This window comes from Dendropsophus ebraccatus, chromosome 14, assembly GCF_027789765.1.
Source record: "Dendropsophus ebraccatus isolate aDenEbr1 chromosome 14, aDenEbr1.pat, whole genome shotgun sequence".
NCBI lineage: Eukaryota > Metazoa > Chordata > Amphibia > Anura > Hylidae > Dendropsophus > Dendropsophus ebraccatus.
Genome location: NC_091467.1, coordinates 61,393,310 through 61,405,313, shown reverse-complemented (window position 1 = coordinate 61,405,313; position 12,004 = coordinate 61,393,310). Strand labels below are relative to the sequence as shown.

Below are 12,004 nucleotides of genomic sequence, written 5' to 3'. Positions count from 1 at the left end.
GTAAGGTGTATGCTCAGAGTCAGTATCCAAAGTCTCAGGGCTCTAATACAGCACCCCTGACTCTTGTGAGACTAGATGTAAGGTGAGGGCTCTGAGATAATAGATCAAGACCAGTGACAATAGGTGATAATCTGAGATCAATAGGTCAAGGGTCTGAGGTAATATCAGATATGAGGTCACAGATCTGAGGTATTATCAGATCTGAGGTAATAAGTCAGGATATAACATATCATCAAGTATGAGGTCAAGATCTTAGGTAATAAGTCAGGATCTTATATACCATCAGGTGTGAGGTCAAGGATCTGAGGTAATAAGTCAGGATCTAACATACCATGATGTGTGAGGTCCAGATCTGAGGCAATAGGTCAGGGTCTGAGGCTTTATTAAACATGAGGTCAGGATCTGAGGTGATAGGTTAGGGATCTGATACCATATACTATAAGAAAACGTATTACTTAAAGTCTGATTTTCTTCCTCTTTAAGATTTTAGCTGAGTGGAGGCAGAAGTATGAGGAGTCTCAGTCTGAACTAGAAACCTCTCTCAAAGAATCCAGATCTCTGAGTACGGAGCTCTTTAAAATGAAGAACGCCTATGAGGAGACCCTGGACCAGCTGGAGACCATAAAGAGAGAGAACAAGAACCTGCAACGTGAGTACAAGACCCGGGTGTGGTCAAGCATCGGATTCCTTACATCTAATCTTTGACTCCTCGGATTATGGGATCATGTGTCTTATCATCTTTCACAGAGGAGATCTCCGACCTCACTGAACAGGTGGCCCTGGGCACCAAGACCATCCATGAACTGGAGAAGGCCAAGAAGCAGGTGGAGATGGAGAAGAGCGAGATGCAGGCATCACTAGAGGAAGCAGAGGTAACAACCGTGCAACTGTAGATTGTTGCTGCAGTACCAGCTCTTCACAAGAAGGGGGCAGTGAAGTCCCAAAATTCCCAGAAATTACTATAACTAAAGGAACACTATAACATCCAATGTAACAAAAGACGCATCATCTTTTCATTAAGACCGCCACATCCAGATTTCATGGCAGTAGCATAGTCCAGTTTAAGGTGGAAGGATTATGGGAGGCTCCCACCAGAGGCCAAGTGTTATGTCCAATGCCCCTTTGTTCTGAAAATTCTTGGAGTCTTAAACCCGACTAACGTTACGATAAAGGTTCTGAGTCTAGTAATGTGTCTGAGACCTAAAATGAAATGTAGAATCCACCAGTGCACCCCATCACCTACAAGGGACAGAGCCAGGACATTGGTCACATAACCCTCCCTTCTTGCTGATCTAACCCATATGATCTTATTGGACGTATAAATGATCCCTTATTACACACATAAAGGCGGCTCTGGAACATGAAGAGGCCAAGATCCTTCGCGTCCAACTTGAATTGACCCAAGTGAAGGCCGACATTGAGCGCAGGGTGGCCGAGAAAGACGAGGAGATTGACCAGATGAAGAGGAACTACCAGAGGACGATTGAGACCATGCAGACAGCCCTGGACTCTGAAATAAGGAGCAGAAGTGAGGCCATCAGACTTAAGAAGAAGATGGAGGGTGACCTCAATGAGATGGAGATACAGCTCAGCCATGCGAACCGCATCGCAGCAGAGGCCCAGAAGTATCTGAGAAATGTTCAAGGACAGCTCAAGGTAAAGTCTCTGTTGTATTGATAGAGGATGGTGATCACCTGATCATATCCTTTGGCTTACCCGTTACCACTAAAACTACTCTAGTGACTCTCAGATTATCTTTCTCCTCATAGGACGCTCAGATCCACCTGGACGATGCTATCCGCAGCCAGGAAGAACTTAAGGAACAGCTTGCCATGGCTGAACGTAGGAACAACCTATTGTTGGCCGAGATTGAGGAGCTGAGGGCCGCCCTAGAACAGACTGAGAGGTCCAGGAAGGTGGCAGAACAAGAGCTCCTGGATGCCACTGAGCGTGTTCAGCTCCTGCACACTCAGGTAGGGGAATGACATCACAAATGGACATCATAGTGACCCCATCACTGGAGCATCTCTTTAATGTCCCACCTTGTATATGCTTGTATTTTGCTTCTCATTGTTGTCTTGTTCTTCTAGACCCATTGGGTGGGCAGTTAGGAAATGTGATAGCGTCCCCTAGTTTAGCTCTAATAGGGTGACATAAATTATATTTGCTGTAACTTTATAGGATTTACCATTTTCAATTATTATCTTTCACCAGAACACAAGTCTCATCAACACCAAGAAGAAGCTGGAGAGCGATGTCTCCCAGCTACAAGGGGAGATCGAGGACACGACTAAAGAGGCCAGGAATGCAGAGGAGAAAGCTAAGAAGGCTATCACTGATGTAAGACATTTTTTTTTATACATAGACAATTAGCTATGGATTAGAGGACTGCAAGGGAAGTCATTGTCCTTTGAAACTTTCAGGCGGCCATGATGGCTGAGGAACTGAAGAAAGAGCAGGACACCAGTGCTCACCTCGAGAGGATGAAGAAGAATCTGGATCAAACTGTGAAGGATCTTCAGCTGCGTCTGGAAGAAGCTGAACAGTTGGCACTTAAGGGTGGAAAGAAACAGCTTCAGAAGCTTGAGGCTAGAGTAAGTACTAATATAACTGCTATAATACTGGCCCTGTACACAAGAATATAACTACTATAATACTTTACCCTATGTACAAGAATATAACTACTATAATACTGCTCCTATATACAGGAATATAACTACTATAATACTGCTCCTATATACAAGAATATAACTACTATAATACTGCCCCTATATACAAGAATATAACTACTATAATACTGCTCCTATATACAAGAATATAACTGCTATAATGCAATACAGGAGAGAAAAGAGTGCTGCACCTCACACCTATGGCTGATACTAGTACCTCTCGGCTGCATAAAAAACATCAGAATTTTGTGTATGAATTGATCAAGCCATACTGCCCTATGTACCGCGTGCAGGTATCTGATACACATGGGTCCCTACACTAAGTCCACACTGTGCAGGTCAGTGACCACCACCCCCGCAGGCGTGCACAGTCAGGGAAGAGAGGCCATGGAACGGCCCTGCGACCCCAATATCACAGGACCAAACCCAAAAATGCCACGCCAGAACCCGGCCAGCACCGCCGGCGGAGAAGGTCGCCCCCAAACAGCACAAGTCTGGATATCTACTATAATACTGCCCCTATATACAGGAATATAACTACTATTAGGCTATGTTCACACTACGTAAGAGACCGGCTGTTCCGTGACCCCAGCCGGGTCACGGAACGGCCGGTCTCTGGCCGGATCATCTTGGCCGGTACTTAAGTACCGGCTGGATGATCTTTCGGCCGTGGAGCTCTGATGCGGGCGCCGGAGCCGCTCGCTTCACTGTGTGAACTGACAGGTCTTTCTGAGGCTGGAATTCACTGAATTCCGGCCGCAGAAAACTGACATGTCAGTTGTTTGCGGCGGCGTATGGGATCCCGGCTGGAGCGCACACGATGTGTGTACGCTCCGGCCAGGATCCCATAGAACAACAGGCATTGTTCCACTGCGGTAAAAGTACGGCCGTTGTTGCCATCAGCAACAACGGCCGTACTTTTACGTAGTGTAAACATAGCCTAATACTGCATTCTATGTATAAGAATATATAACTATTATATACTACTCCTGTGTTCTGGCTTCCTGCAGGTTAGAGAACTGGAGTCGGAGTTGGACTTGGAACAGAAGAGAAATGCAGAAGTGATTAAGGGGATGAGGAAATATGAGCGGCGGGTGAAGGAGTTGACCTTCCAGGTAAGACATCATTCGGGGGTGACGCTGATCCTCTCTGGCCATGCTGTATTAATCGTGTCTTTCTTTCCTCAGTCTGAGGAGGACAGGAAGAATAATATGAGGCTTCAGGATCTGGTGGACAAACTGCAGCTGAAAGTGAAGTCCTACAAGAGGATGACTGAGGAGGCGGTGAGTGGTAGGGGGGTCGGAGTGTCACATCTGTCTCCACAGAGCAGCATTCAAGGAGTTATGGTGTGTTTACACGGACCGATTATCGCTCGAATTTTCACGATAACGATCGCATTTGAGAGATAATTGGCTCGTGTAAGCACAGCAAACGATCAAACGACGAGCAAGAAATCATTCATTTTGGTCTTTCAACATGTTCTCAAATCGTCGTTGGTTGTTCGCTAAAAATTCGCAGATCGCTTTGTGTAAACAGTCTTTCAAAGATTCACCCTATGTGGGAGATGGGCTTAAGCGATCTTAAAAATGATCGCAATAACGATTTTTCTAACGATTTATCTCTCCGTGTAAACGCTGATCATTGTAAAGACCAAATTGTTGCTTAAAAATCATTTAACGATCGATTGGCCGCATTATCGCTCCTTGTAAACAGACCATAAAATGTCCATAAGCATCCTATAACCCCTCCCCTCATCTTGTCCCCCTCCCTCAGCTGATCTCCATCGATTTGTGTTTTTTGTTGCTGATCATGAATTATTGGTTATACTCTAGTCACCCCAGAGCTGCGTTCACTTATTATGTCCCATGATGCACTGTGCTCTGTTATATTGCAGTATGATAAACTATTTTTTAGCTCAGAGTCTACTGTCTGTTAGGAACACTACAGCTCCCACTATGCCTGTGATGGCGAACCTATGATGGCGGCCGTGTGTCAGCGACTATGGCTATGTGTGTCAGTGCTGACACACTGCCGCCATGCAGCCGCTGGGGTAGTGTGTATGTGTGTGTTGAAGGGTTAGGTTGGGTAGTGTATGGGGAGGTATGAGGGTTCGGTGGGGTTGTGTGTGTGTGGAAGGGTCAGGTAGGGTAGTGTATGGTGGTCAGGTGGGGTAGTGTATGTGGAAGGGTCAGGTAGGGTATTGTATGGGGAGGGATGGGGGACAAGTGGGGTTGTGTCAGGTAGGGTAGTGTATGTGGAAGGGTCAGGTAGGGTAGTGTATGGGGAAGGATGGGTTAAGGTGGGGTAGTATATGTGGAAGGGTCAGGTAGGGTAGTGTATGGGGAGGGATGGGGATCAGGTAGGGTTGTGTGTGTGTGTGTGTGTGTGGAAGGGTCAGGTGGGGTAGTGTATGTGGAAGGGTCAGGTAGGGTAGTGTATGGGGAGGGATGGGGACAAGTGGGGTAATGTGTGTGTGGAACTGTCAGGTAGGGTAATGTATGTAGAAGGGTCAGGTAGGGTAGTGTATGTAGAAGGGTCAGGTAGGGTAGTGTATGGGGAGGGATGGGGGTCAGGTGGGGTAGTGTGTGTGTGGAAGTGTCAGGTATGGTAGCGTATGGGGAGGGATGGGGTCAGGTGGGGTAGTGTGTGTGTGGTTTTTAGTTTACTTTACACAATAATTATTTTTTGGTTTATTAAGTACAGTTATATATTACAATTACATATTTTTGTTATTTAAACTATAAATATTGCGAAATTAAGGTGTTTTTTCTCGAAGTAACACACCATTTGAGTTATACTTGTCTTTTTGCTGAATGCTGACACACCAAGCTCAAAAGGTTGCCCATCATCACACTATGCCATACACCAGAGCAGCTAGCTAGTGAACCAGCAGATGGCAGTAGAGAGATATGAGGTTCTGAGCACTGACTGATCCAGTGGCCACAGCTGTGACTGGGATGCAGATCCTGAATGCAGCTGTGGATGTGATTGGAGCGACAGAATTGTGAATTCAGCTCTGGATGTGACTAGAGTAGAATAATGATGTATATCAAGATGTGACCACCATCTTCTTTGCCATGTGCAGGAAGAACATTCAAACGCTCACATGTCTAAGTGCAGGAGGGTGCAGCACGAGCTGGAGGAGGCTGAGGAGCGGGCGGACATTGCTGAATCCCAAGTCAACAAACTGAGGCTGAAGACTCGGGAAACCATCTCCACCAAGGTAGGTTTCCAATGCGGGGGCGGGGTTTACCGCATGTACATAGAGAACTCCGCAGCCTCTATATTATAGACAATAAGGAAAAGTGGGTACATATGCGGGTCTGGGTTCTACTTACATGGATATCGCAGACAGTAATCTACACAGGTAGGTTGCTATGCAGGGCAGGGTTTACCTAATTTACTTGTATAGTGTAGACTGTAATGCTACGTTTACACGAAACGATTATCGGGCGAATTTTCGCGATAACGATCGAATTCGAACGATAAACGTACGTGTAAACGCGGCGAACGATCGAAAAATCGTTCATTTTGATCTTTTAACATGTCCATAAATCGTCGTTCGCCGACCGAAAAAAATTTGCCGATCGTTCCGTGTAAACAGTCGTCGAGCGATAGTCCGGCCGCCCGCAGCCCCGCCCACCGCCCGGCCCCCGCTCATCCGCTGCCCTGTGCGCCGGCTCGATCGCCACCCCCGCCGCCGCTCCGATCGCCACCCCCGCCGCCGCTCCGATCGCCCCCACCGCCGCGGCCAAGAACATACGTTACCTGCTCCGCGCAGCAGGTCTTCGGACATCCCCGGCTCCCCTCTTCAGCGCACTGATTGGCTGAAGAGATGAGCCGGGAATTTCAAACGGGTCCTCTTCAGCCAATCAGTGCTCCTCTTCAGCACTGATTGGCTGAAGGGGAGCCGTTTGAAATTCCCGGCTCATCTCTTCAGCCAATCAGTGTGCTGAAGAGGGGAGCCGGGGATGTCGGAAGACCTGCTGCGCGGAGCAGGTAAAATATGCTCTTGGCCGCGGCGGTGGGGGCGATCGGAGCGGGGGGGGGGGGGGAGCGATCGAAGCGACGGCAGGGGGCGATCAGAGCGGTGGCGGGGGGGCGATCGGACATGGATACATGGATATCATAGACAGTAATGTACACAGGTAGGTTGCTATGCAGGGGCGCGGTTTACCTCACTTACATGAATATCATAAGTAATGGATGCTGGAAGGTTGCTATGTGGGGGTGGAGTTCATCTAATTTAGTTGGATATCGTAGACAGTAATAGACACAGGTTGCTATGTGGGGGCGGGGTGTACCTCACATGGATATCATAAATAGTCTTGTAAACAGGTAGGTTGCTATGCAGGGGCGGGGTTTAACCTATTTACTTGTATATCATAGACAGTAATAGACACAGGTTGCTATGCAGGGGCGGGGTTTACCTAACTTACATGGATATCATAGACAGTAATGTACACAGGTAGGTTGCTATGCAGGGGGGGGGGGGGCTTGCCTCAATTACATGGCTATCAAAGACAGTAATGGATGCAGGTAGGTTGCTATGCAGGGGCGGGGTTTACCTCACTTACATGGATATCATAGATAGTAATGGACGCAGGTATGTTGCCATGCAGGGGCGGGGTTTACCTACTTCACATGGATATCGTAGATAGTAATGGACACAGGTATGTTGCTATGCAGGGGCGGGGTTTACCTCACTTACATGGATATCATAGATAGTAATGGACACAGGTATGTTGCTATGCAGGGGCGGGGTTTACCTCACTTACATGGATATCATAGATAGTAATAGACACAGGTTGCTATGTGAGGGCGGGGTTTACCTAACTTACATGGATATCATAGACAGTAATGTACACAGGTAGGTTGCTATGCAGGGGGGGGGAGTTGCCTCACTTACATGGCTATCATAGACAGTAATGGATGCAGGTAGGTTACTATGCATGGGGGGGGTTTACCTCACTTACATGGATATCATAGATAGTAATGGACACAGGTATGTTGCTATGCAGGGGCGGGGTTTACCTCACTTACATGGATATCGTAGATAGTAATGGACACAGGTATGTTGCTATGCAGGGGCGGGGTTTACCTCACTTACATGGATATCATAGATAGTAATGGACACAGGTATGTTGCTATGCAGGGGCGGGGTTTACCTCACTTACATGGATATCATAGATAGTAATGGACGCAGGTATGTTGCCATGCAGGGGCGGGGTTTACCTACTTCACATGGATATCGTAGACAGTAGTGCACACAGGGTGCTATGTGGGGAAGGGCTTTACCTACGTTACAAGGGTTTTCTTACATATTATATCCTAGACAGTAATAGAGTTATTTCCCGTATCCATGATGGTCATGGCTTGGCAGTGAGGCACCGGAGGGCAAAGAGACATCTGCTGGGGACGGAGGGGTACGGTGCTGTTTTACATGCACATTTGCCTGACTTGAGAACACATGTATATGGGAACATCATGAGGAATAGCTGCCTGACAACTCCTGCAAGTTTATGACCATCCCATTGCCTTTGTGTTTTTCAGACGTTCTTGACCCCCCAGGAATAATTCCGCAGATATGAAGGTGGCGGCGAGGTGCACATAATGTGTATTACCCCTGGAAGGCGCCGACTACACCCACAGGACCGGAGTAAATTAATGGCAGCGCCTGATGTCCCGGGCGTTAGGGGAGGGTGGACGGACGTGAGGCGCTGTGCTGCGATCTGCAGTATGGCATCACATGGCATTCAGCAGCCACGGGAAATGATATCACCTGTGCGGCCATGACTCTAGAGTTTGGCGCCGCGCTCATATTCCTGTAGATTTTCACTGTGAATACCTTGGATTTTGGACGCGTTTTAGCCCCATATAATTCAGCTGCTCCACATCCTACAAACCCAACGAGATGAGTTAGTAACGTCCCACTGCATGAAATTCACAAGTGACATGAATGTGATGGGGATATGGGGGGGGGGGGGCCTTTGATTGGCGCTCGATTAGGAATTCCAACCATCTGTAACCGGACACCACAGTCACTGCCACTAATTTATATGGTCCCGGCGTGTGGATCGCCTTTCATCTGCTACCGTGTCCATATGTAGAGATCAGTCAGTAATAAAGAAAACAGCAAACACTGAGTACGGCTCCATCACTCACAGAACATCCTTAAAGGGGTATTCCACTCTAAACATAACTTTTCAAATGTTGCTGCCCATGATGAGATTAACAATTCCTTCCACACTTGTTATTATCTGTTTAGTCTCCTTCCCCCAGTTCTCAGCTACTGCTTTCTGCTGAAGACACAAAAAACGGTGTGTGAGCCTTTCTTTCTGTCTCCCCCTCCTCCCCCTCCCTTCTGAGATGGCTTATGTAAAGAAGTCCCTATCTGCAACTTTGTAATGCCAGGAGGATTAAAATCAAAATGAGTTCATCAGCAACTTAAGCTCAGAATAACCCTCCCAGCATTACAAAGAAGCTACAATGTTGCAGATAAAGCCTGCCATTGACTTGTTTACATAAGCTGTCTTCAAAGGGAGGGGGGGAGAAGGGGGAGACAAAGAGAAAAGCTCACACACAGGCTTTATGTGTTTTCAGCAGAAAGCAGCAGCTCAGAACTGGGGAAAGGAAACTGAAAAGATAATAACAAATATGGAATAAATTGTTAGTCTTGCCATGGGCAGCAACACATGAAAAGTTATGTTTGAGTGGAACAACCTTTTAAACTGAATGTTTATTAAAGGGACTTTGCACTTTCAGCTTATAGTGCACTTTGAGGGTAAATATAAGGCTATGTTCACACTGGACTTCTTGTGTACCTGTTAGTGTCCTACTTAGAATGGGAAACTGACATGTATTGTGGTGTACAGAAGGGGGCGCCATTCATGTCAGGATGGAATCCTTTATCTCTTTGACTCTCAGAGATGCTTTCCGCTAGTTTATGCTACTGGTTTATGTGTCGCGGCAGGATTCTGACAGATACCTGTGGCAGACGCCATAAACATGGTGTGAACCCAACATTATCGCAACAGACTGACAACTGTGTGGGGTATGTGTCATGTATAAATCCTACCACCAGAGGGCACCACTGAGATGTCACTTCTATTCTCCTGCAGAGCTTGCACTCTGTTTCAGGATAGGGAATAGGACGCTGTCTGTGACATTAGAGGAGTAATATGGTTGTAACTTAACGTGCGCCATTGTTCATGTGTACACACATAGGAGATGCTCTGCTTGTCATCCAGTGGCTTGGAAACTGCACATGTTATCATACAAATGATGAGAGTTGTAGTTTCACAGAAGCTGGAGACAGAGATTTATCAGCTCTGTGTCACCCATGCAACCAATCAGCTTCTAGCTCTTATAACATATAGGCCTTATACAAGCCAATCAGCTTCCAGCTCTTTGCTCGGTGTGGCCAGTACCAGCTGTATCCTGATTGGTTGCTGTGTGCGGCTCCTCCATCTTCAGGTGTGTAAGTTGTCCGGGTATGTGTCTGGACCCCCGCGGCTATTCTCGGCCTGCTCATATATAGACATGAGAGTCTCCGGAATGTTCTGTCTCACAAGGAGGAAACATAAGACACTTTATTAAAAATATATCTGGGATCATCTCCTGAGGACGACGGCCAAGAACCAACCATGTAACCCAAGTCCCGACAACTGTGCGCAAAAGCTGCTCCTAAAAATACCCCCAAGGCTTAAGGATCAAACAGAGACACCCCCCGGCCCCCCCAAGATGTCTTATTGCTCAATGCGAGGCTCAAAGTACAGGAAAACGGTGATCTGTGCCACAGATACTAGTATATACAATACACCATAGGAAAACATACACATTACATGGGACTGCAGGTGATAGCTACTACATTATCTGTGCTCAGAATTATTAGTGTTACATAGGACTGAAGTACAGTACATGCAGTACAGGTAGAGAGCAGTACAGTATATGCAGTACAGGTAGAGAGCAGTACAGTACATGTAGTACAGGTAGAGAGCAGTACAGTACATGTAGTACAGGTAGACAGCAGTACAGTACATGTAGTACAGGTAGAGAGCAGTACAGTATATGTAGTACAGGTAGAGAGCAGTACAGTACATGTAGTACAGGCAGAGAGCAGTACAGTATATGTAGTACAGGCAGAGAGCAGTACAGTATATGTAGTACAGGTAGACAGCAGTACAGTACATGCAGTACAGGTAGAGAGCAGTACAGTACATGTAGTACAGGTAGACAGCAGTACAGTACATGCAGTACAGGTAGAGAGCAGTACAGTACATGTAGTACAGGTAGAGAGCAGTACAGTATATGTAGTACAGGTAGAGAGCAGTACAGTACATGTAGTACAGGCAGAGAGCAGTACAGTATATGTAGTACAGGCAGAGAGCAGTACAGTATATGTAGTACAGGTAGACAGCAGTACAGTACATGCAGTACAGGTAGAGAGCAGTACAGTACATGTAGTACAGGTAGAGAGCAGTACAGTACATGTAGTACAGGCAGAGAGCAGTACAGTACATGCAGTACAGGTAGAGAGCAGTACAGTATATGCAGTACAGGTAGAGAGCAGTACAGTACATGTAGTACAGGTAGACAGCAGTACAGTACATGTAGTACAGGTAGAGAGCAGTACAGTACATGTAGTACAGGTAGACAGCAGTAGAGTATATGTAGTGCAGGCAGAGAGCAGTACAGTACATGTAGTACAGGTAGAGAGCAGTAGAGTATATGTAGTGCAGGCAGAGAGCAGTACAGTACATGTAGTACAGGTAGAGAGTAGTACAATCCAGGTAGAGAGCAGTACAGTATGTGTAGTACAGGTAGACTACAGTACATGTACAGGTAGGCAGCAGTACAGGAAGGTGATTACAGTACATGCAGTACAGTACAGTAGAGAACACATGTAGTACAGGTAGAGAGCAGTACAGTATATGTAGTACAGGTAGAGAGCAGTACAGGTAGACAGCAGTACAGTACATGCAGTACAGATAGACAGCAGTGCAGTACAGAGCATGTCTTATTGCTCAGTAGGAAGCAATGTGCTGATTGGACAGATCCTCTGATCGGGGCGATGTCTGTCACACTGTACGGTTAATATGGTTTTAGAATACACTGGTGCAGGATAGAGGCCACTGTGTACTGCAGAGAGTTGTATCTCAGAAGCATTATTCCCAGTAAGGGTTAATGTCATATAACATAGACCCAGGTGCCGGAGACATCTCAGTGTATGGAAACCTCCCGGTGACAGAGTGGCCAAGGATCGCGGATTACATGGTCCTTACTTGGTACACGGACATATTTAAATGGTCCGAATATCTGACATACCATTTATT

General features: G+C 46.7%; 1 protein-coding gene across 1 annotated transcript in view; it reads left to right on the top strand.

Moving 5' to 3' along the window:
• LOC138772695 (myosin-3) overlaps nt 1-8,809 on the top strand; it is a 29,994-nt gene extending 21,185 nt beyond the window's left edge. Inside the window, exons 32-41 of the mRNA XM_069953274.1 lie at nt 484-649; nt 748-872; nt 1,348-1,656; nt 1,770-1,973; nt 2,215-2,340; nt 2,424-2,594; nt 3,680-3,784; nt 3,857-3,952; nt 5,755-5,892; nt 8,223-8,809. Coding sequence (XP_069809375.1) covers nt 484-649; nt 748-872; nt 1,348-1,656; nt 1,770-1,973; nt 2,215-2,340; nt 2,424-2,594; nt 3,680-3,784; nt 3,857-3,952; nt 5,755-5,892; nt 8,223-8,246 — 1,464 coding nt within the window. The 3' untranslated portion in view covers nt 8,247-8,809. The remainder of the gene's footprint in view (nt 1-483; nt 650-747; nt 873-1,347; nt 1,657-1,769; nt 1,974-2,214; nt 2,341-2,423; nt 2,595-3,679; nt 3,785-3,856; nt 3,953-5,754; nt 5,893-8,222) is intronic.
• The last annotated feature ends 3,195 nt before the right edge of the window (nt 8,810-12,004 follow it).